General features: G+C 40.7%; 2 protein-coding genes across 12 annotated transcripts in view; both read left to right on the top strand.

The window, feature by feature from the left end:
• Nucleotides 1-1,231: 1,231 nt before the first annotated feature.
• On the top strand, nt 1,232-8,650 carry LOC124875491. Of its 3 annotated transcripts, XR_007040040.1 has the most exons (6): nt 1,232-1,298; nt 2,075-2,104; nt 4,038-5,079; nt 5,225-5,380; nt 5,644-5,736; nt 7,397-8,650. XR_007040040.1 is itself a non-coding variant. In XM_047377698.1 (3 exons), exons 1-3 carry the CDS (start codon nt 3,079-3,081, stop codon nt 7,703-7,705), a joined length of 1,155 nt encoding a protein of 384 aa, XP_047233654.1. In that variant the 5' UTR covers nt 2,667-3,078; the 3' UTR covers nt 7,706-8,650. The 3 variants fall into 3 exon arrangements, 1 of the variants encoding a protein (XP_047233654.1); XR_007040039.1 differs by lacking the exons at nt 1,232-1,298; nt 2,075-2,104 and adding an exon at nt 2,667-3,838; XM_047377698.1 differs by lacking the exons at nt 1,232-1,298; nt 2,075-2,104; nt 4,038-5,079; nt 5,225-5,380 and adding an exon at nt 2,667-3,838 and having other exon boundaries at nt 5,651-5,736.
• Nucleotides 8,651-12,519: 3,869 nt separating this feature from the next.
• The window catches only part of LOC124875577 (brain-specific angiogenesis inhibitor 1-associated protein 2-like), a 69,367-nt gene continuing 58,590 nt past the window's right edge, over nt 12,520-23,296 (top strand). For 4 of the 9 annotated variants that reach the window (XM_047377806.1, XM_047377804.1, XM_047377813.1 and 1 more), the window contains exon 1: nt 12,521-12,780. In XM_047377806.1, the coding sequence (XP_047233762.1) occupies nt 12,706-12,780 (75 nt within the window). In that variant the 5' untranslated portion in view covers nt 12,521-12,705. Of the gene's footprint in view, nt 12,781-23,296 lie in introns of all 9 variants that reach the window. The other 5 variants (XM_047377808.1, XM_047377807.1, XM_047377812.1 and 2 more) reach the window with 2 other exon arrangements.

The following is a 23,296-nucleotide window of genomic DNA, read 5'->3' as shown; positions in this document are numbered from 1 at the left end:
ACTAGGCATATGAACACAACTTCTTACTAGGTCATGAGGCTGACCTCTAGTGTACTGCTCCAAGAAGTATAAACAATCTTTGGCACTGTGCGCCTTTGTTTCAATGCTGTGTTCAAACGCTGTCATGAATGTCTTAAATTGGAGTGGATCACCATCAAATATTGGTATGTCCCGTTTTGGCAGAAAAAATAAAGATTGTTGATTTACAAGCAAGCTCGTAATTTCATTCTGCCTTTTCAACACACTTAACAGTTGTTTATTTTCATCAGCTGACAATTAATTTTTATGATGTGATGGTTGTGGCTGTATTCGATGAAATATTCGTTGAGTCAGAACTTCAACTTGTGTTGTTTTTATCTTCACCTGGTCAGTCAATGTGTCTGGATTTTGTTTAACTTTTGTATCTTTAGGTCGTGCACCCAAATAAGAATAGGACTGAAAGGTTGGAGCTTTATTATGACAGTCAGTTCTAGCTGCTGTAGGTACAAATGTATCTGCATCAACATTCAACATTTGAGATCTTTTATTTTCATGCTCAAAATATGAATTCATGCCATCAGACCTAATCTGTGCAGCACTATTTACTTGAGAACAGACAGAGCCCTGGAACACTTTAACTTCAGCCATTGAGGCTGCAATTTCTATCTCCAAATCCAGTTCTTCTTTCTTTCTCCTTAGCTGTTCTTTCTGCTCCTCTAAAGCATGTTTTTGTTTCAACAGCTTGTGTCGTGCTTTTAATGCAGCCATATCTGCTTCTGCTTTAACACGAGCTGAAGATGTAGAAGACAGAGAGGACTTAATTCTTGATGAACGACTTCCTCTTGACCTTTTGCTGTCAACATTAGAAACACTGTCACTTGGCTTAACATCAACCTCAACATCACCATTTTCATCACACACTGAAAAAATGGGAATTGGCAGGTCTTTCAATTTGTATAAACAGAATAAGTTAATGCTACACAAGAGATTCGTGTTTCTTTTGTTTTCATGATTGAATAAAATACTATTTACTTAATTATCAACAATAATGAAAATACTAATTTTTCTTGTGTTGATTGAACATTACAAAATTAGATTACTAAAGCCATTGTAATCATGTTTTATCATCACCGGAAATGATGCAATTTATCGAAAGAAAAAACTAAATATGATTGGATAATAATAAGAGCGGTCTTTAGAGTCTTAACCAATAAGACGCCAACCAACATATTGAGGAGATCACAGTTAACCGCGCAGTTTCGTTCCGACTCTTCAGCCACAAGCACTTCTGGCAAAGCTTTTGGAGGCACACTGATTAGGTAAGTGAATTAAATATATATTTTTTCCAGTTGGCCAAGTTTCCACAAGATTCTTATGCTATATGTTGTACGAAAAGTAATCTGTTATGCATCTAAATGTTGGTCTTTGCTTCTCACTTTGCTAGCTAACTTTGGTGTAAGCTACGTGTATAGCTCATAATATTTTAGCAAAGTAGTCCACAGAAAACAGTTCTTACTGGTAATACTTGGAATTTATGTGTGTGTAAGAGAGCATGAGGACGTTTTAACGGCTTAGTAAGCGAGTAAAAGGGCACTGAGTGAGCGCAACAGTACTTTTTTTTTTTTTCCTCATGGCTACCGCGGCTAATTAGTCTGGCTGTAACTGCCAGTTTGTCAAGCTGGGTGCGCCACGGTGCGGTACATTAATACTGGCCGCTGACGCATAAAGAAGTCTTTTTTTTTTTACATCAATGACACTTTTCCACAGTTACATTTTTCTGTCTTTAATACGTATATGTATGTATGTATGTTTGTTTATGTCTGGGCTGTATAATGAATTTTAATTATAAATGGCTTATAGTTAGGGGTTGTTTTCTCTTTTTTGTGAACCTAGATTATTTAGTATAAAAATTTTTTTTTGTAATGTTAACTTCTAAACTTTAAGCATCCATGAATTTGACACTGATAGCAGATTTGTGTCAGGGCTTTTGTGTTTTAGTACTCAGGTGGACAGGTTTGAAGGTGGGGGGTGTATTGCTAAAGTGACCCATTGGATATTCAATAATTTGATTCTGGATTTTCTTTGTGTCTTACAGGGATATGTGGTCCTGGTAATGTGGAGTCAAGTAGGTCCAAGCTTTTGCATCACTACAAGTTAAAACATCCCCATTTTGGATGTCATTCTCACTTCCCATGTACATACCTGCATTGTCCATGCACCTTTAAAACATGGAATGCCCTTATTGTCCATCAACATAAATTCCACAGCACAGGGGATGACTTTGAAGTCTGCAACCCACTTGGTACCTCACGAAAGCAACACAAGCTTTGTGCCATTTATTGGGTTTTGGCAAACTTGCCTCCAGGATCTCATTCCTCCCTATTATCCATCTACTTGTCAGTGCTGTGCAAAACCACAGATATTAAAACCTATGGTTATGACAAAATATTGGAACCTCTTCTACAAGATCTGAAAAATCTTGAGGAACATGGTGTTTTTGTTCCACTATTAGGAGAGTCGGTTAAAGGTACGGTCTTAAGTGTAGCTGCAGACAACCTTGGAGCACACAGTGTTGCAGGATTTCAACAAAGTTTTTCTGTAGAACACTATTGCAGATTTTGCATAGGGAACAGTAGTGATATTCAGCTGTATTCTGTTGCATCTGTTGCTTTCCCGCTGAGAAACAAGGAGCTTCACCAGGTCCATGTCAAACAAGCTCAAGACACGGGTACAAGCTGTTGTGGAGTTAAAAGAGAATGTGTCTTCTCAAAAAATCTGTCCCACTTTCATGTCATATTTGGTTATCTGCCTGATCTTGCCCACGATGTTTTTGAGGGTATAATCCCAGTAGAGTTGGCACATTGCTTGACAGTGCTTGTATCAAAGAAGTTTTTCACGTTAGCTGACTTAAACAATGCGATTCTGAAGTCCCCCTATCAATGGGCAGATAAGACAAGCAGGCCTCATGTAGTGTCACAAACTTTCTCTAGCACAAAAACGGTTGGAGGAAATGCACACAAAAACTGGAGCTTGCTCCGGTTCTTGCCTTTTTTAGTTGGATCACTTGTGCCTGAGGATGAGCCTGCGTGGCTTGTTCTCATGGATCTGAAGGATATCACAGAACTTGTTGTCTCCCCTGTGCATAGCAATGACTCACTGGCTTTTTTGGAAAGCAAAATCATAGAGCATAGACAGAGATATCAGGCACTGTTCCCTGACGTCAAGCTACTACCCAAACACCATTATTTGGATCATTATCCCCAGATGATTAGGTTTTTTGGTCCACTTGTTGAGCATTGGACAATGCGTTTTGAGGCTAAGCATAGTTTTTTTAAGCAGGTCATCAGACACACAAGCTGCTTCAAAAATGTACCTCTCTCATTAGCCTTAAAGCATCAGATGATGATTGCTTACCATCTGAGTTCCCCATCTCTTGGCAAGTCTGAACTAGAGGTCTCAACTGTAACAACATTTCCAGTCGATTTGCTTAAAGAAGAGATAGCTCAAGTCATTAGGCATAGATTCCCTGACAAAGTAGAGGTTGACCTTGCACAGTGTGTGACAATAAAGGGCATAACCTACAGGAAGGGAATGGTACTGGCCCACAAGGCAGTAGGTGGATTGCCAGGATTCTGTGAAATAAACCACATCTGCATTGTAAAACACAGCATATTCTACATTGTCAGAGAGCTTGGTGGCTGGTACAGAGAGCATTACAGAGCTTTTGAGCTCAACCCAGTATCCGCAAGAATGTTCACGCTTCTTTCACTCAGTGAACTCCTCGATACTTATCTGCTGGTTGACTACAAGATTGGATCAGTCCGCATGGTGACTTTAAAAAGGCATATAGAAATACAAGGTGTGCAGATGAGTGCGATATTATGACTTGTAATTTATTCAATAAATTCAGTCGCATGTATTTCATGAGATATCATTTATTTTTAATTAATGTCCAACTTTTACAACTTTGCACTCTGTTGAGTATAGGTAACTTGTTGAAGACTTTAAATATTGAAATGATCCTTTCTGGATGTCTGATTTGTAATTTCTGTCCACAGAGTAACTGCTTAAAATGGGAACTCCAATGATCCTAAAGATTGTCTTGACGGATGGAACATGTCAAAGGCTCACTCTCTCCAATGCACTTCCTGAATCAATTAAGGATCTCATTGGTGAAGTCAAGACACAGTGTGGTCTTCAGGGCAATATCAGACTTCAGTTTATGGACTCCTTGTTTGGGAACGAGTTCCTTAACCTTACCTCACTTTCAGAAGTAGCAGACAAAGGGACTCTCAAAGTCATCGACATGTCAATGCCCACTACTATGCTACATGGGGATTATATTGTTCTTGATCTTGTCCAAGACTCCGAAGTCCCCAGTGCTTCCTCTGTTAACCACTCCCTTCTGTCTGATGGATCTGTGGACATAGATGTGTTGTCATCAAATGAGTCAACAAGCTCACGGTCTTCTTGGCCTCCTGTCTTTTATGTGCCCAAGTTTCCCTACGATGCAGAATTAAAACTTGAGAAGGCAAGTATGGCATACAATCAGAATGGAACTGTACTTATTCCAGATCTGAAGTTGAAGTCAACCATCCTTGATGGTTTGGTGCAGGAAATTGTCCAGTACAAAGTGTATGTCAGTGATAAAGAAATGGATCGAGTTACTCAGAGTCTGATCAAGAAGCATCCCTGTCTAACTGAGAGAGGCTCCACCACTGGATGTGGAGGATGGAAGACCAGCTTGAAATATAAACTTGCCAACTATCGAACCCAGCTACGAAAACTGGGGTGCCCAGAGGTGACTTAACTTCTTTAAAGAACAAACCTGTTGGAAGATGCAGCGCAGCCTTTGGTGTCAAAAAAGCAAAGAGGGCAGAAGTAAACTTTTGCCCAAAATACCCATCAGAACAAACTGAGGAAAGTCTAGAGGTGATGCGGAACGCTTTACTCTTGGACTTAAAGAAGAGGAACAACAGAGAGTTGGTGAAACTAAAGATGGAAAAAACATTTGCATACAGAAGACATGAAATTGTTCGTGATGCACCAATGGTGGAGGCTTTAATGGCAAGATGACCTGCTCTATTTGACATCCGTGAGGTAAGGGATGTCTTTTTGGAAGTGGTGTTGATCTAAAATGTTTAGCCACTGTTATTTGACAGCCCACTTCTGCAGCAGGAGTGATTGTGGTCCTCTTCCAGGTGTTAAAAATTTGAAGCTCGTTCCTTTGTGCTAATTTTTTCAGATCAACGCTGAGTTTAAGAGAATTACCACCATCCCACTTCAGTCAAAGTTCTTATCTCAGCTGGACCTCCATTTTAACAACCTGATTAAGCTGTTCAAAAGAAGAGGAGGACAGCTTGGACAAAAGTTGAAACAAATTGTGGCACAAAAGGATGATGTAAGTGATGAAGCCTTAATACTCATAACACAACTTTGGACCTTTTTGGACAAAGATTTTTCTAAATGTGGAAAACAAAGGGTTTCTTCTCATAAATGCTCTCATCTTGTCCTATTACATCTGCTTGTTTTTGTTTAAATCTTCACTTTAACTATATTAGTTTGTATGCCTTTACCTTAAGAGCATTTGTGTAATGTACATTTTTAAACTTCATAGTCAGGTACAAGGCCCGAAAGACGCTAATCCCATTCATTTCTTTGTAGTGTGAAGATGTTGATACAGGACGAGTGTGTGTCATTAAGAGAGTGTCCATCTACATGGGAGAAGATTCCGACCACCTCATCCGAGAGTATGTGGTAAGTGCGCGTGTGTGTTTGTATGTATATGTGTGTACTGGTCAAAAAAATAAAGGGAACACTTCAACAACACAATATAACTCCAAGTAAATCAAATTTCTGTGAAATCAAACTGTCCACTTGGGAAGCAACACTGATTGACAATCAATTTCACATGTTGTGTAAATGGAAAAGACAACAGGGGGAAATCTTTGGTGATTATCAAGACACTCAATAAAGGAGTGGTTCTGCAGGTGGGGACCACAGACCACTTCTCAGTATTTATGCTTTCTGGCTGATGTTTTGGTCACTTTTGAATGTTGGTGGTGCTTTCACACTTGTGGTAGCATGAGACGGACTCTACAGCCCACACAAGTGGCTCAGGTAGTGCAGCTCATCCAGGATGGCACATCAATGCGAGCTGTGGCAAGAAGGTTTGCTGTGTCTGTCAGCGTAGTGTCCAGAGCCTGGAGGTGCTACCAGGAGACAGGCCAGTACACCAGGAGACATGGAGGAGGCCGTAGGAGGGCAACAACCCAGCAGCAGGACCGCTACCTCTGCCTTTGTGCAAGGAGGAACAGGAGGAGCACTGCTAGAGCCCTGCAAAATTACCTCCAGCAGGCCACAAATGTGCATGTGTCTGCACAAACGGTTAGAAACTGACACCATGAGGATGGTATGAGGGCCTGATGTCCACAAATGGGGGTTGTGCTCACAGTCCAACACCGTGCAGGACGCTTGGCATTTGCCAGAGAACACCAGGATTGGCAAATTCGCCACTGGCCCCCTGTGCTCTTCACAGATGAAAGCAGGTTCACACTGAGCACACGTGACAGATGTGACAGAGTCTGGAGACACCGTGGAGAGCGATCTGCTGCCTGCAACATCCTTCAGCATGACCGGTTTGGCAGTGGGTCAGTAATGGTGTGGGGTGGCATTTCTTTGGAGGGCCACACGGCCCTCCATGTGCTCGCCAGAGGTAGCCTGACCGCCATTAGGTACCGAGATGAGATCCTCAGACCCCTTGTGAGACCATATGCTGGTGTGGTTGGCCCTGGGTTCCTCCTAATGCAGGACAATGATAGACCTCATGTGGCTGGAGTGTGTCAGCAGTTCCTGCAAGATGAAGACATTGAAGCTATGGACTGGCCCTCCTGTTCCCCAGACCTGAATCTGATTCAGCATATCTGGGTCATCATGTCTCGCTCCATCCACCAACGTCAAGTTGCATCACAGACTGTCCAGGAGTTGCCTGATGGTTTAGTCCAGGTCTGGGAGAAGATCCCTCAGGAGACCATCCGCCGTCTCATCAGGAGCATGACCAGGCGTTGTAGGGAGGTCATACAGACACATGGAGGTCACACACAATACTGAGCCTCATTTTGACTTGTTTTAAGGACATTACATCAAAGTTGGATCAGCCTGTAGAGTGTTTTTCCACTTTAATTTTGTGTGTGACTCCAAATCCAGGCCTCCATTGGTTAATAAATGTGATTTCCATTGATGATTTTTGTCTGATTTTGTTGTCAGCACATTCAACTTTGTACAGAACAAAGTATTCAATGAGAATATTTCATTCATTCAGATCTAGGATGTGTTATTTGAGTGTTCCCTTTATTTTTTTGAGCAGTGTATGTATACACACATGTGGCTTGGCTTGACATGTTTTCTTTTTACATAGGGTATGGATGAAGCTGCCATCAATGAGGCCATTGAAGACACCACTGTTGGAACTTATCTTATCAAGGAAGAAGCTTCAGCACATGCACAAGAGGTTGGAGTTGTTCTTGAAGGCATCAGGGTGATGACTAACTTGGATAATATAGCATTTGCTGTGGTAATGCTATTTGGACTAATATATGTGCTGAATCTTGCATATTCTGCTGACCTTTGCTACACTTTTGAGGTGTTCCAGAAGATTTTTATGGAACTGGATGGAGGTAAACTCTCCAACAAGGCGCTAGCTCTCAAAAACCGCCTCTTTGAATGAGGCGTCAAAGATCTTGATTTTTTTCATTTTCTATCCAGTTATGTTGTGATGCTCACGGTTTCTTTTCTTTTTTTCTATCTCTTTTCCTCATGACTCCATTGCTGGATAAAAGTATTTTCGTTTTTGTGTTCCAATGTTTAGAAGAAATGTTTGAGGGATTGTAGAGATATGTTCTGGGTCAACCTTGAAGTAGCAGTAAGAAACCTTTTATTAAAAAGATGTTTTTTACATATTGTTTAAAATGTCACTAAGTCATTACAGTATAACATGAGACAGATAAATTGAAAAAAAAAATCATTTCTGTCTTATACTGATGGCATAGGGACCGTTTTTGCAAATATGTAAAAAACATTTATTATAAAATTTGCATACTGCTGCTTTCATGTCATGTTATGTTAAGAAGATTCATGTAGTTGTTCAACAATGTCATCTAAGTGTAAAATGTTGCTATTATTCTAAATGGCTAATTACAAAAGGTGTATTAGGATGTGAAATCCTTAGCTGCTTGTGTTTTTCTTAATTTTAGCTGAAATGTTTTTAAACGGTACACACATTCCATGCGTTTCTCTTCAAATTCAGTGTAATGGGAATTTTAGAAATATTTCATACAAAAACAAGTTATGCATCTTTAAACCTGTTTATTAATAGAAGTTTGTTTCTATTTTCAGGTAAGTCCTAATTTAGTATTATTCCTTTTCATTTTAAAAATGTTAAAGGCAAAACTTTTGTAAAAGATGGTATCATTTATAGGCACTGTAGCTTTTATTTTTTGCTAAGGCCATTGTTCTTGTAAAATGTTTACAAATGTCTAATATTTAAAATTGTTTTTGAGTTGTATTTGCATACAAGACTAAAATCCCCAAAAGGTGTAAGATGTTTTATGGCTGTGATTTTGGCTTGTTCATGGCAGGTCTCTACTTTTGCTGAAGTTTTAATAAAAGTGAATTGTTCAGCAGCACTTGTATTTTCCTTTGTTTGGTAAAAAATGTTTATATTTAATTTTAGTTTTTTCCCATTAGCAAGGTATGTATTTTTATAAAGTTAACTTGAAAAAATCAAGCAGTATTTAAAGCTGTAGCATTTTCCAGGAACATGATTACATAGGCTTCACATTATATAATTCTATTAAGCAATACTGGCAATCAAAACTAAGTTGGTGTTATCCATCAAAATATCGTTACTGGGACATTAAAAAAGATAGTAATACCACATCATATATTTGCATTATGTCAACAGATAAAAAGTTTGTGTGTTCAACATAATATTTTTAAGTAACTTTTTGTAAATTAAATATGTGGGTTTGACAAGAAGTACGTACTTGAGGGAAAGGGAAATTAAGTCAGTTTTACTTGTTCTCATTGTGTGGGACCGATGTACACAATACAATCAAGTAAATTGAACAAACTTTTTTTTCAGTGCACTCTAAATGCTGAAAAACTAAAGGTGCATTAATCTCTTTATTCACACAGGGTTCAAAACTTCAAGTTCTTGTATAAATTCAGAATTATATTTACACAGGCTTTAAAACCAAGTGTTTTCTTGTTCTTCAACAGGACACAGTGGAATAAACTCATACAGCTGTTTTGCATTTTCAAGCAATAATTTTAAATCATCACAATGACACTGAACATTCTCAAGATTTCCTTCATTTTTCATAAGCTCTTTAATAATGTTTATTTCTCCTTTGATTTTATGAACCCTTGATTTGAGACCCTTTTGAAGCTTCTCAATTTTATTTTGTAATACTTTAACAGTTCATTTTGATCGCCTTTTTTCATCTTTACCGCTTACAACGTAACTTGATTTAGATCCAGCTGACTCCATTTTCCATTGTTTGTCTTTAACAATTCCTCTTCAGACAAAGCGACTCAGTGCGTGTGTATCTGTCCATACCTCAGTTCCAGCGGTGAGCTGCAGTGAAGGAATCTCATTCAATTAACTGATGACGCTGCGCTGCGCTCCATGCGCCATTACCGTTTCCAAACTGTTCCAAGCAGAAGCGAAGAATCCAGACTAGCCTTTCCAATAAGCCGCTCATTCAAATAGTCAGTTTCTGTTGACGATAACTGTGCGGCAAACTAACGATGTTGTAGAGCACCGCACTGGGTTAACTCGGTGAATTTCGACGCGTGCTTCAAATACTCTCCAGGCCGCTTCTTGTATGTTACAACCATCAATTTATTCCACTTTAACTGCCATACTTCTCTTTACAGGACTGACACATACTGACCAGGCTAAACCATACAACGGTACCAACAATACAACGAAGTCATGTCACGGTCAACAGAAATTACGACCACCACCGGCGCACCCACTTCCTCATACATACAAAAACCAGCGCGCCAGTATGGCTCCCATTCATACCTTAGTTACAGTCACGCCCACCTCGACACACCCACCACCCAAGTGTCAAAGCCATGTGCTCCTGCCACATCAATAATTACTTATTTCAATCATATGGCTCTTACATTAATGTTATCCTGCTTTTCCCCTTGTTTAGATGTGTGTTTGGGATCTTTGTCCGGTTGGAAAACCCAGCTGTTGATTTAAAATGAAGTTGTTGTTTAAAGGCACTTTCTGCAATGCACAAGTAACACTGGGAGCAAAACAGCCTCAGCATGATGTTACCACCACCATGCTTTACTGTGTTCTTAGGTTTACCTGCAATAAATTACTATCTTTTTCCAAGATAATGTGACAAAGGTTTAGACATCAGTATGTAAACATTTCTTTTGAAAGAACTGAATATTTTTAAGGAATGTTCAAATTTTTCCACATGACTGTGTGACTATAAGGCTGACTTGAGTCTCTGAATAATTATCACCAAATATACTGACTCATTTCCTTATAATTACACTTCACAGTGTGCTGTCAGACAGAAAAATGGATGTATGTTTTAGGTCAATTATAGGAGCTAATTGCAGGGATTGAATCCTGACAGAGGAGTTAATCGATTGGCTCACTGACAGTGGGAATGTTTCTGTTGCTCCAGCTGAGACCAAACACGCCTCATCGATTTTCACTAACTGTCTGTAGTCTACTGGAACTATCTGATGTGACAATCAGAACAAAATGAGTGTGTTCCTGCAGCAGGTTACCGCTCCTCTTTATTATATAACCTTTACTGGCAGCCTCACAACATCTGTTTTATCTCAAAGCAGAATAGTGGTCCCCAAAATGAGAGCTTCTTCCCATTCACTGAGCTGCAGGCTGTGATAAACTGAGATGTGTGGGATTCCCTACCCACCAGAAACGGATCTGAAATCCAAGAGAAAAGTGGCTCCGTCCTACTCATATCCATCATAGCCCACTCAGCATTGAGCCACACAGATTTAGCAGGTGATAAAATGTGAGTAAGTTCAAAGAAATGTTTAAAAACTGCACGCCAACATCCTGGAGGAGAGTCATTTCACAGTGGGATCCATTCGTCCTACTGTGGTGAATTGTGGACCATTATCCATCTTCCTCCTCATGTTTCTTCCCCCAGGCTGTTTCTCTGATGAACATTTAATAGAGTACCAAACAACTGCATACTGAAGTTGCAAATGCACCTTTGTATATATGTATATTTAAGGAAATATAGGTATATGCATTAATATATCTTATAACGCATAAAAAAAACAACCCAGAGAGCAAAGTGTACCGGAGTCAAAGTCCTTGTTTGTATGTATGAACTTGGCAATAAAGCTGATTCTGATTCTGATGTTACAAAGAACAGACTCAATGGCAGGATCTGCTGTAGAGGCACATTAAATCATAAACACATGAAGGAACCTTACAGTGGATGTTTCAGTGGATATTTCCACAGTGAATGTGTGGCCTATTCTAGTGATGCGCAGTGATGCTGGATAGTTCTTCTGAATGGTTGGAGCAGAGGAGGCGTGGGCTGCCTGTGTAAGCAGGGCTGGAGGAGCATACCTTTTAAGTGCTGTGCTGCATTTCTGGACTCGGTGGAAATCTGTGGAAATATCAGTGCCATAACTTCAGATTCAAGTCCCGTCAGTCTGTTTTTGTTTCAAAATGTTCCAGTTAAAGTTAAAAGTCAAAATGTTAAAAGACAGAAATATGAGAGTATTTGTTGTGATTCAAAATCTCTACCTGCAAAGGAACTTTATTTAGTTTTTTTTTTTTTTGCAAAGAAAACACTGGATCAGCATTAATGAAAGGAAATTATATAATTTTCCTTTGGAGCTACTAAATTAAAACTCACACCTTTGTTTTTTAACTGGGATCAAACACAGAAACACAGAATCTAGAGCTTGTTATATTTCTTTATGATTTTTAGCCCTTTCAAAAAATTATCTATCTTGATAACAAAGTAAAATGTATATCCATGTCCTCATAATTCAATTTAAATGTTGGACTCTATTGCCCAGTTTTCTCGACTTTATAATAAATACAAGCCTGGCCAAGAAAAACATTAGATAGAAGAACATTTTCAGTCAAATAAGTGAGCAAAATTAGGATTTGTTTGTTTATTTAAATAAGGAAATGTCACTTTTTTTATTCGAGCTGATTAAAACATGTTTATTATTTAGAAAATGTGGTTTTAAAGGATAGTGAACTAAAATAAATCCATCTGACTACAAGTTCTACATGCACATACATTTAAAAAAATAAAGAAATCAGTTCAATCCGTTGTGAAACGGCATATTTATATCTCGTTATCTGAAACACCTTCCTCTAAGTTTTATTTTTTCCAATCATCAGTTGTCGTGTACGGTGTTCATTTTTCCCACCGACCCTGAAGGCGGCGCCGCTGAGTCCGCCTCTGCGCTCCGGCAAGGAGGTTCGGAGCGGCCGCTGACTGGCTGCGTGGGGAGCCGGTGTGGGCGCAGCGGAGGACTCTCCTATAAAAGCCAGGATCCCACCGTCAGACGCGCTCGTCTCTCCCCGACAAGAGTCGTGTTTCCCTACTAGCAGCTGCCTCGTCCACCTGCTCCAGTTTGGAACAGAACCGAGCATCCCTCCCAGCTTCAACAGAAAACAAAGCTCCGTATATGGTGGTGACTGACGCTCCAACAAGGATGTCCCGGACCGACGAGGTGCACCGCATTACGGAGAATGTTTACAAGGTGAGCCTGTTCGTGTTGTTCGGGACTCCTGCTGATTACACTTCTGATTACAGAAGTCTGAGTCAGGTCATCTCTGTATTGTTCAGGTTTTGACCCAATACTTTAAAACAGAACAAACAAACAAAAACCCCACAAATGAAGTTATTTCAAAATCAAACAGACTCTGTCACAAACAGGAGAACTATTAATAAAAACCATGTAAAATGAAAGATTTGGTCTAGAAATGTGGCTTAAATGTTATCTGAATGAACTAATCCCAGCAGTAGAAACGAAGAGTGCTGCTGCTGCTGCTGCTGTGAGGAATATTTGAACCCTAATGTGTGTCTGAGTTTGGAAGATTTTTAGTAAAAAAAGAAACCTCTACAGTGACTGGTTGCTTCAGGGCAGCTCAGTTCAACATATTCCAGAGCAGAAGCTGTCAGCAGCACTAAAAACTCCAGCTCAACCCAATGTTGCCTAATTTCTGAATTGTGTGCATTCTTGAACATGATTCCTACCTGTTACTGTTTTCATTTCTTTGGCTGTTTTTAATGTTTGCATGTTTAGAAAAACAGACCTCAGTTTAGAGTTGAGTGAAATCTTCCTTTGGAGATGTTAAGATAATGTTTTATCCATTATATCTGGATGCAGTGTTTGTAGAAACGTCAGGTCTAACTGGAACAACCTTCATGGACTTAATGGGACTCATCTCCTTCACTGGTAATTCTAACACAGAGCTCAAATTTAGGCAGGGAACAGTACTTGTGATAGCAAGGCATTTCTCCCGAGTCTCACTTTACTCAGCTCCCCATATGATGTAGATCTCAGGCATGGAAACATGACAAGTTTCTGTTTTTATGTGAGGAAAGCTGTCACTTCTTAACATGCCTCCTCAGACTGGTTCTGGGCAGAGAGTTGGAGCTCCTGGTACAATGGGAGGAAAAGGGTGGTGTGTCTGGGTCCTCCTTCTTAGGTTGCTTGGTTTGCAGAGCCATGGTTATGTAATGTGACATGAGAATTGATGCTGCTGAGGTAATCCTGGGAGTCATTTCAGAATGCATCAGATTGGAAATGCTTTACTAAAGGCAAGATTAGCAAAATCCCATGATGTATTGAGTGCCACTTGGGTTTGTTTAAAGAACATGATGCTGAGGAATGTAAAGTGCTGCTATTGTGATAAAGATGGACAACCAGTTTATTGTAGCGATGTCCATCAGGGTTTTCCTGGACTATACAGTTACAGGGGATGTGAGGAGGTGCAGCCAGTTCATGGATAGAGGTAGTTGTTTTGAATCCAAAACTTCATAAACCATTTAGAAGGTTATCCCTATTTTTGCACAAAAGTATCTGTTCCTAACATTGATTTTATTTTTTGGGGGGGGATTGGTCAGGGTACTTAGTTTTGATAAATTTAATAATTAAAAAAAGAAATCAGAGCACAGAAAATAAAGGTAAAAACCTGCTGATTCTAAACTCCCGGTTGTTTGTTTGGATCTGTAGTTGCTCTACTAATATGACAGCATTTCATAACGATCTGCATTACATCTGATTATATTTCAGGATTGGTTTGGGGAATGCTTTTAATGCAGTCTAATTTATTTTTATTTTTTTACTTACTACAGCAAGACATATTAGAACTGGTGGAGATGATCATTTTAGCCCAGATCTGTTATTTATCTGCAGTTTCCAGGAAATGCCACCATGCATATGCAGCAGATGCATATGCATAGTGTGCATACTGGGGGTTTCTTCCTGTCATCGGCAGGCTGCTTCGTCGCAGCATGAGTGATGAGCTGCAGAGAGCCACTGCCAGTTTGACCCCCTGGTGATGTTGTATTGTAACAGCTCGATGCTCACCAGTGTGGCATTTAGTGCTGCTGTGCTCTGAGTCCCCCTCCTCCCCAGGGTTTTTTTTTTTTTTTCGAGCTGTGTTTGGAGAAACTAACTGGTCTTTATTAATTCGATAAAAGTGTGGAAGACAGAGAGATGCAGCGGTGCCAGCTACCATTAGGCAACACCCATGTCTGTTTCTTGGAGGGAGGTGGGACATGGCAAATATCAGCAACTGCATCAAGCAGCATTAAGATGGGGATCAGAGAGTTGAGCTGCACAGCATGATTCTGCACAAGATGGAACACACTCTGCACTGATGGGATGTGCTGGTTGTATAACCTGAGTTTAACAGGCCTAGTTTCAATATAGTGGAATAAAAATGAATAGAATATGCAAGTTTTTTTCATAGCAGTAGTGCAAACAAACATATTTAGTATCTGCTGAATAATGAGCCAAAGAAGTCTTCAAACTAACATTTTGCACAAGTATGTTGTATTGCATGGCTTTTATTCAAACAAAAGTATATTGGGAATTAAACGACTCTGTTCAGCAGAGAATTAAAATCAGTTTGCTGTGTGAGTCTAAATTTAAATATTCTGATGGCCACATGTACAATGTTCCATCACTTCCAGTCTGTTCAGCATCTTTATTCCACTTGTTCCCACTTATTCAGAGATCCAATGACCCTGCATGAGGAGGGCTATACCTTGTGTTCTCAGGTTGTCTTCTGTTTGTTGGAGCGTTAACTGTCAGAAGAAGAAACGGCAGCAGACGACTGAAGCCTGAACCTCCTCTACTGCTGGAACAGAGGCTGAATGTAAATTTTGGATGACTCACACTGGTGAATGTGTGTGAGTGTGGGGGCAGTCGTACCCGTGTGTGTGTGTGTGTGCGGCCATACTATTGTGGAGCAGCTGGCGACGTATCTACCCAGTAATAATGCGCTGGTTCAGATAGAGCGGACTCCAGAGTGCGTCTGGAGGTCGGCTGGGATAGAGAGAATCCCTGTGGATTCAGTTTGTTGAAGTCTGTGATGCTGAGCGGGGATGTGTTGATGTGGGTAGTGTGTCTCCTCAGGTTTGTTGTGGCTGCTGAATAAACACCATCTGTGTGTTTGTTGAGGAGTGTGTTCAGCTGAGTGCTGTAATCCCAGCAGTGCTGCGACTCAGGTTGGTGAATAAAGCTCGAGGTGACGCTGCCTCCATTGTTCGAACGTAGCAGCGGATTATACACACATCAGCAGGTCAGCTCATTGATTTCAGAGCTTTGTTGTGCATTTAGTGTGTTTTCATCCAGCTTTCACAACCATGTTTGGATAAGAGTTTTCACCCATCATTGCATTGGACATCAATCTTTCTAAAAGCTTTAGCTCTGGTAAAAATAACAATCTATCATTATGATACAGCTACGCTATCAGTAGTCTCCTTTTGTTTAATCTGACAATTCAGGCATGCTGAATTATGGGTTCAACCCTTCTTGAAGTTTCATCAAGTTATTGTGAATCCTCTACTTCAGTCCAAAACTAAGCTGTTTCTCTTCAACAAGTTTGATGTGTTTACTTGGAATGCTTCCAAATTTAAAGCTCACGGTCAACAAACTACCTAGTTGAGTTTCAAAGTGAAAGTCTAGATTTTAAAAACCTGGATAATCTTATTTAGAGTTCATGATTTCATTCAAGCTGTCTGGACCTTTCACTCCTCAGCCACCTTCTCTGGCTTTCTCTGTGAGATGCCAAGATGGTCCAAACTCCACCAGCTGAAAGACGTGATCATGACTCAGCCTCCTTCTGATCAAATGTGCTTCCAAAAGTCTTATGTAGGAGGTGACCGGACAAGGCTCCTTGTGAGGAAGCAGAACATCTATTGGGGAAGTTACAAATAACTGGACTCAATCCTTGCCTGATCTTTAAGACAAAACGAAGTTCACTTCACCTGCTTTTGTCAATTTATCCATACAGGGTCACAGGCTCAATAGGTGAACATGACCATGGACAGATCGCTAACTCATGTTTTTCTCTGAACCAAACAAGATGTGGCTTAAGTTGGTGACTTCTACATCTGCTTTGAGGACCTTGATACTTTTCTATGTAAACATTGCTGGTTTCATTTGTTGTTTGCTATAGTTGTTACCGATGCTAGTCCTAAGGTTGACGCCAGACCTTCTATCTGCTCTTAACTAAGGCTGCACAGTGTTTGGAAACCATGCAAAATATCATGGGCATAACAAGTAGTGATACTTTTTTTTTTTTTTTTTTTTTTTCAGATTATTTTCTTGTCTTTGTCAATGGGCACCGTTTTCAGTGTACAACCTCCATTATGTGTGCAGGTGTACAGCATCAATCTCTCCCAAAGCTGCTCATGTCTTTATTGCCTGACTGTCTGCAGTGAGCATCCTCGAGTGATTGCAGTCATAAATTCCTGTTAAAATATTGTTGTATAATGAGGTCTCGTCTCTGCTGAGGCAGTTTTCCTCTGAAGCCAAAACCGTTTGTTCTCCAGGAGGGATTTCTCTCCAGTGTGTTTGTTAGTAGGTCTGTGTGTGGGGGTGTGTGTGAGTAATGCTACTGAACACTTTATCCCCACAGTCATACAGGCACAATCTGCTCAGTTCCCGAGCCTTTTCTTCTCTTAGCCCAGTAGACACACAAGCATAACGTCACACTCTGTTAAAATGGTTTGCCTCCGCTACGGAACAGAATTTCTGACTTGGAAGATAGCTGGACCTGGGGTTTCATTGCACGCTGCTGCATTGTAATGTTTTATTCCCTCAAATATTGGCGTGGAGCTCAGAAGCTCCCAGACAGCTGTTGTTGGAGGCAGAGAGCTGCGCTGCAGGTGAACACTGTGACATCTGTTGGGACTAGTGCCGCAGCAGATTGATGGAGGGAGGGGGGAGCTTTTGATAGAGGGCTCCATCATCATCTTTCTTTTTCTCTTCTACATTGATGAGATATTTTGACATCACCAACTAGCAGGGGGAGCCTCTCCTTCCTGAGGTTGTGTGAGGTGAAGCCGGTAGCCTCTGTGCTCATCTGCAAAGAGGCGTTTGATCCAAACGTTCTGCTCAGGCAGGATTTATCCTGTGTAATGGCTGGAAAACAGTGATTTTTCTTCTGATTAGTTACAGCGCTTTCACCTCAAGTTGTTTTTGGCCGAAGCTTCATCGCCATCTTTGTGCTTCTGTCTCTGAGGAGAACCCGTGCCTACTCAGACTCCAGGGTCTTTTTCAGCTTTGACTCGTGTTGCTGATCTTTGATGGCGGCAGTGTGTGACGCTCGTGGATGATGCTTTGTGATGTGGGGATTATGATTGGGTTATGTAACCGAAAATAAAATTATTAAACTTATTTAAAGTCATCACTTTTCTTAAAGCTTTTTTTAAAAGCTTTTTTTGGGGTATTGACTGAAAAATATCAAGGCTTTCATATATTAAGCAATCGCACACAGCTGCAAATTAATCAAACACAAATCAAATAAATTTTATAATGAATAAAAATTTTGGTTATTGTTGTAATACCCCTTTCAGGCCTGTAGGGGCACTGTCAGGACATCACATCTGGTCCAGCACATTCTTACTATACCTATGATAATTTAATCTGTTTTTGTGGCTTGCCATCATCCTCCACTGAGCTATAACTTGCAAAAGACTTGCCAATATCATCCTAATTTGTTAACCCCTCTCTGTTGTAAAAGGTAAAAATAACCGAGTCCATTCATTGACTGTGACAAACATGGAGACTGAAAACTAAAGGATAACTGATTCAATGTTTTCGTCGTTGGAAAACAACTGACTTGAAAATTCAGACACGTTGGAGACAGTTAAACTTGTACTTTCTTCCTTTGCTATATGGTTTCCATCCTCTGAAGGACGTTTCTGTCCTGTGTAAAACCCTAACCGTTGACTTACACTTTATGGCCACAAAATCAAGTTGAGCTGTTTCTAAATCTGTATTGCTTTATTGTTTGCCTGCTTTTGTGAGCTAAAATGTGAGCTCCTAGAAGAGTATTTCCAGCCAGTCAGCTTCCTCTTTAGCTGCTCTTTGCCACGACCTACGTACCCGCAAACTGTTGCTCATTCATTCAGGATGTTTGATTGCATTTGGACAAATGAATACATTTAGTGTCTTAAGATCAATGTGATATTAATAAAAAATTTTTTCAAGCAGTTGGATTTTCTTTTGTTATAAGCAAGGAGAAAGTGTAGTGGACTTCTTTCAGCCAGCTGAGCAGCAGCATATGGTAACGTGGCGTAGGGGAAACACTGCGCTGCTCTATCCTTAGCCAGAGAAGGCTCCAGCCATTTTCTCCTGCATTTGATAGAAATTATTTTCCTAACTGGTTCAATAATCCTCCCAGCTCAGAAATACTACATTAGGAAGCTGTTGGTTTTAACTGTTAAAACTGATTGAATTATATTATGAGGGGTGGATTATTTTAAGTATGATGCAGTAAAACAAAGGCTTAATCTAACCTGAAGCTGTTTGCTAATAAAGTGCCTTTTAATGTGGAGTATTTTTGGACGGTGGTCACTGGGACAGTCCTGAAATTTCCCAACCAGTTTTTTAAATTGAAAGTAACATGGTCATGGACTAGGTGGTACTAGACACAGGTCGGTATGAAATTCTAACAGTATGACAGTCTTGAGGAAAACTGCTTACCAGTATTTACACAAAAATGGATAACCTGATGTATAAGCGTTTCTTTCGAACAGAAAAACAATTATTAAATCTAACATTCATTATTACTGTTTGTTATAATGTTATAATTATTCACTGTGGATTTGAAACTGAAGGGAAAGCCTAGTAGTCTTCTCTCTGCCAGCTTACTGGCAGCGTGCAGCAAAAGATTGGCAGGGCAGTGCTGTGTTACTATATGTTCCAGACAGCCAGGAAAAAACTAGTCACTCAGGCATTTTCTCAGGCATCTCTTTTAAGTTACTTTAAACTGTAGGAATAATATTATGAAAGATTTTAGAGGTTTTCATATCATTACCTTTTGAAATGTCTCTATCCCTTAATACCAGTAACCTATGCATGTTTAGTTATTGCATGCATCCTGTGTTTCATATTAACGCATTTTTCTCAATTTTTCCCACGTTTTGCATGTCTTTAATAAAGCTCTTTCTCCTCCATTCATGTACATTGTGTTTTTAACGGGGCTCTAGCTGTGAAACATTGTATGTTTGGTCCACCGTTTGTCAGAATAAATGGGGCACCATAAACAAAATGTACAAACATGCCTGTTTAGTGTGAAATCTAGAGGCATCTGCTCTTCACAGATGTGCTTACATCAAGACTTCACTGACCAACAACGGTGTGTATGACACATGAAGGCTAACTGCTCACATCTGTAGCATTTGTGCAGCATGTCAGCAGCCTTCAGCAAAGCGCTTATCAAACTTGAGCTGGTTGGGAGGGTGAGAGGGAGAGGTGGATGCTGCTGGGTTTGCAGGAGGTTGGCAAAGGATAAAAGGAAAGTTACTTGGACAACTCTCCAAGCTGAGTGGAAGCAGGAAGAGGAGGGGAAGGTGTGGAGTCTGGCTCTTTTTAGATTGGTATTATGGAGGAAAACCCTGAGAGGCAAAATAATTGCGTGACTTTCCAGCTGTACTGTTTGTTTGAACTGAGCATGGTGCTTCACTGTGATGTTAAACTCACAGGAGGCTGAAACAATTAAATTGCTCTGAGAATTAAAAGCAGAAATGCACTCTTATCTCTGCAGAAAGAGGCTGCATCCAGATTTTTGTGATAAACACTAATCTGCTGCAGTCTGTGCAGCTCATCCTGGCATTACACATGCCGATATATGCATATGTTGTCTCTCTGCACAGGAAATACTCGGTGTCAGCATGCGTTTGTGTGAATACACTTTCTTTCACGTGTACGTGTGTAAAATGAAGATGAGGCTTGAGTGAATTGGATGACTGGCTCTGGGTTGATGACGTTGATGGGGAGACTCCCACCCTCGTCTTTCTCACCTCTCCGCCCACGCCAGCTTTCCTGTGGCATGAACAGAGCGTGAGGGGAATAAAAATGGGTTGCCCTGTTATGGTGGGGGTGTGGGGGGGGGGATTCCAGCACATCCATATATGGTGTCGAAGCTCCCCCTCCTTCCTGTCTCCTACAGAAGCTGCATCTGTGGAAAAGAGGGTGCTTTTCCTCTATTCCTCTCCTCGCTGATAAGGGCTCATCTGAAAGGGAAATTGGCTGCGCACGCACGCACGCACGCACGCACGCACGCACGCACGCACGCACGCACGCACGCACGCACGCACGCACGCACACAGCAGACAGATACTGAATTCTCATCTGCTGAAGCAGTGCAGCTTTGGCACACTGATTGTCACAGTAACTGAGCAGAGGCCAATAATGTCCATTTCCACAAAGAGTGACAGCAGCTTCACTTTAGGGGACATAATTCCACCATCTTATCCTGTACTGTCAAAAGTCTGAAAAGCCCTAATTGTTCTTTAATTTCACATTAGAAAAACATTATTACTGTGCAGTTCATATGGATAACCTGTGCATATTAACATGATTTTATAAAAATAAATTTGTGGGTGCTTCTCTAGCAGCTTTGCTAATTTCTGGTTGAATTAATAGTTGTCCTGTTAAAGGAGTTCTCCTATCTGAGCTGTGTAACTCAGCATCTCCTCCAGAGTTACAATGGGCCTTGTGGCTGCTTCTCTGGTTATTGCACACATTTAATCCAGGAGACTGCCTGTGTCAGTGACCTCAGACATTTAAAAATGTCTTCTTTACCAAAGAGCACTGTAAATTGTTCATGGTTTTGAACCAAATCCTCATTTGTTAATTACTTTACAGACAACTAAAATTAAAAACACCTACATTAAACTCCTGCCAGGTATTCGATGGATTTTACATGGCTGACATTGTCAGTTTCCTGTCTCCTCCAGGGGCTGCAGGCATCAACAAGCTGCTGTTTGTAGAAGCTGGAGGTTTACTGAGGAACTGCTGAGTGTTTCTATAAAACACTCAGCCTACAGTTATTTACGCTTTTTTCAGATTTTTGGGTTCTGGTGTTCAGAATCTGAAATGTTTTTGTTTGACAGATGACAGACAACTTCTACATCAGCAGTACGTGTTTGTACACCAGCTGACAGCTGGATGCAAGAGAGACAAGCCCTGTGACAGATTATGGAGCAGGGCATGGGGTCACACACGCATGTAGGGTCTTCCTATCCTTACAGGGACCTTGCATTGACTTCATTGCTATAGCCTAACCCTGACCCTAACTTTAAGCCTAACTTTTACCAGTATACATGTCCTTCTCAAAATATTAGCATATTGTGATAAAGTTCATTATTTTCCATAATGTCATGATGAAAATTTAACATTCATATATTTTAGATTCATTGCACACTAACTAAAATATTTCAGGTCTTTTATTGTCTTAATACGGATGATTTTGGCATACAGCTCATGAAAACCCAAAATTCCTATCTCACAAAATTAGCATATCATTAAAAGGGTCTCTAAACGAGCTATGAACCTAATCATCTGAATCAACGAGTTAACTCTAAACACCTGCAAAAGATTCCTGAGGCCTTTAAAACTCCCAGCCTGGTTCATCACTCAAAACCCCAATCATGGGTAAGACTGCCAACCTGACTGCTGTCCAGAAGGCCACTATTGACACCCTCAAGCAAGAGGGTAAGACACAGAAATAAATTTCTGAACGAATAGGCTGTTCCCAGAGTGCTGTATCAAGGCACCTCAGTGGGAAGTCTGTGGGAAGGAAAAAGTGTGGCAGAAAACGCTGCACAACGAGAAGAGGTGACCGGACCCTGAGGAAGATTGTGGAGAAGGGCCGATTTCAGACCTTGGGGGACCTGCGGAAGCAGTGAACTGAGTCTGGAGTAGAAACATCCAGAGCCACCGTGCACAGGCGTGTGCAGGAAATGGGCTACAGGTGCCGCATTCCCCAGACCTGGGCTACAGAGAAGCAGCACTGGACTGTTGCTCAGTGGTCCAAAGTATTTTTTTCAGATGAAAGCAAATTCTGCATGTCATTCTGATATCAAGGTGCCAGAGTCTGGAGGAAGACTGGAGAGAAGGAAATGCCAAAATGCCAGAAGTCCAGTGTCAAGTACCCACAGTCAGTGATGGTCTGGGGTGCCGTGTCAGCTGCTGGTGTTGGTCCACTGTGTTTTATCAAGGGCAGGGTCAATGCAGCTAGCTATCAGGAGATTTTGGAGCACTTCATGTTTCCATCTGCTGAAAAGCTTTATGGAGATGAAGATTTCATTTTTCAGCACGACCTGGCACCTGCTCACAGTGCCAAAACCACTGGTAAATGGTTTACTGCCCATGGTATCAGTGTGCTCAATTGGCCTGCCAACTCTCCTGACATGAACCTCATAGAGAATCTGTGGGATATTGTGAAGAGAACGTTGAGAGACTCAAGACCCAACACTCTGGATGAGCTAAAGGCCGCTATCGAAGCATCCTGGGCCTCCATAAGACCTCAGCAGTGCCACAGGCTGATTGCCTCCATGCCACGCCGCATTGAAGCAGTCATTTCTGCAAAAGGATTCCCGACCAAGTATTGAGTGCATAACTGTACATGATTATTTGAAGGTTGACGTTTTTTGTATTAAAAACACTTTTCTTTTATTGGTCGGATGAAATATGCTAATTTTGTGAGATAGGAATTTTGGGTTTTCATGAGCTGTATGCCAAAATC

Source organism: Girardinichthys multiradiatus, chromosome 10 (genome assembly GCF_021462225.1).
Source record: "Girardinichthys multiradiatus isolate DD_20200921_A chromosome 10, DD_fGirMul_XY1, whole genome shotgun sequence".
NCBI lineage: Eukaryota > Metazoa > Chordata > Actinopteri > Cyprinodontiformes > Goodeidae > Girardinichthys > Girardinichthys multiradiatus.
The sequence above is the reverse complement of the archived record's forward strand: the minus strand, read 5'-3'. Positions and strand labels throughout refer to the sequence as shown.

Bases quoted from the DNA above. Each gene is read 5' to 3' on its own strand.
- LOC124875491 (XM_047377698.1), top strand. From the start codon at position 3,079: ATGGATCTGAAGGATATCACAGAACTTGTTGTCTCCCCTGTGCATAGC. The intron at 3,839-5,650 runs GTGTGCAGATGA...TGTAGTGTGAAG, and splicing joins AAGGCATATAGAAATACAAG to ATGTTGATACAGGACGAGTG. The intron at 5,737-7,396 runs GTAAGTGCGCGT...CTTTTTACATAG, and splicing joins ACCTCATCCGAGAGTATGTG to GGTATGGATGAAGCTGCCAT.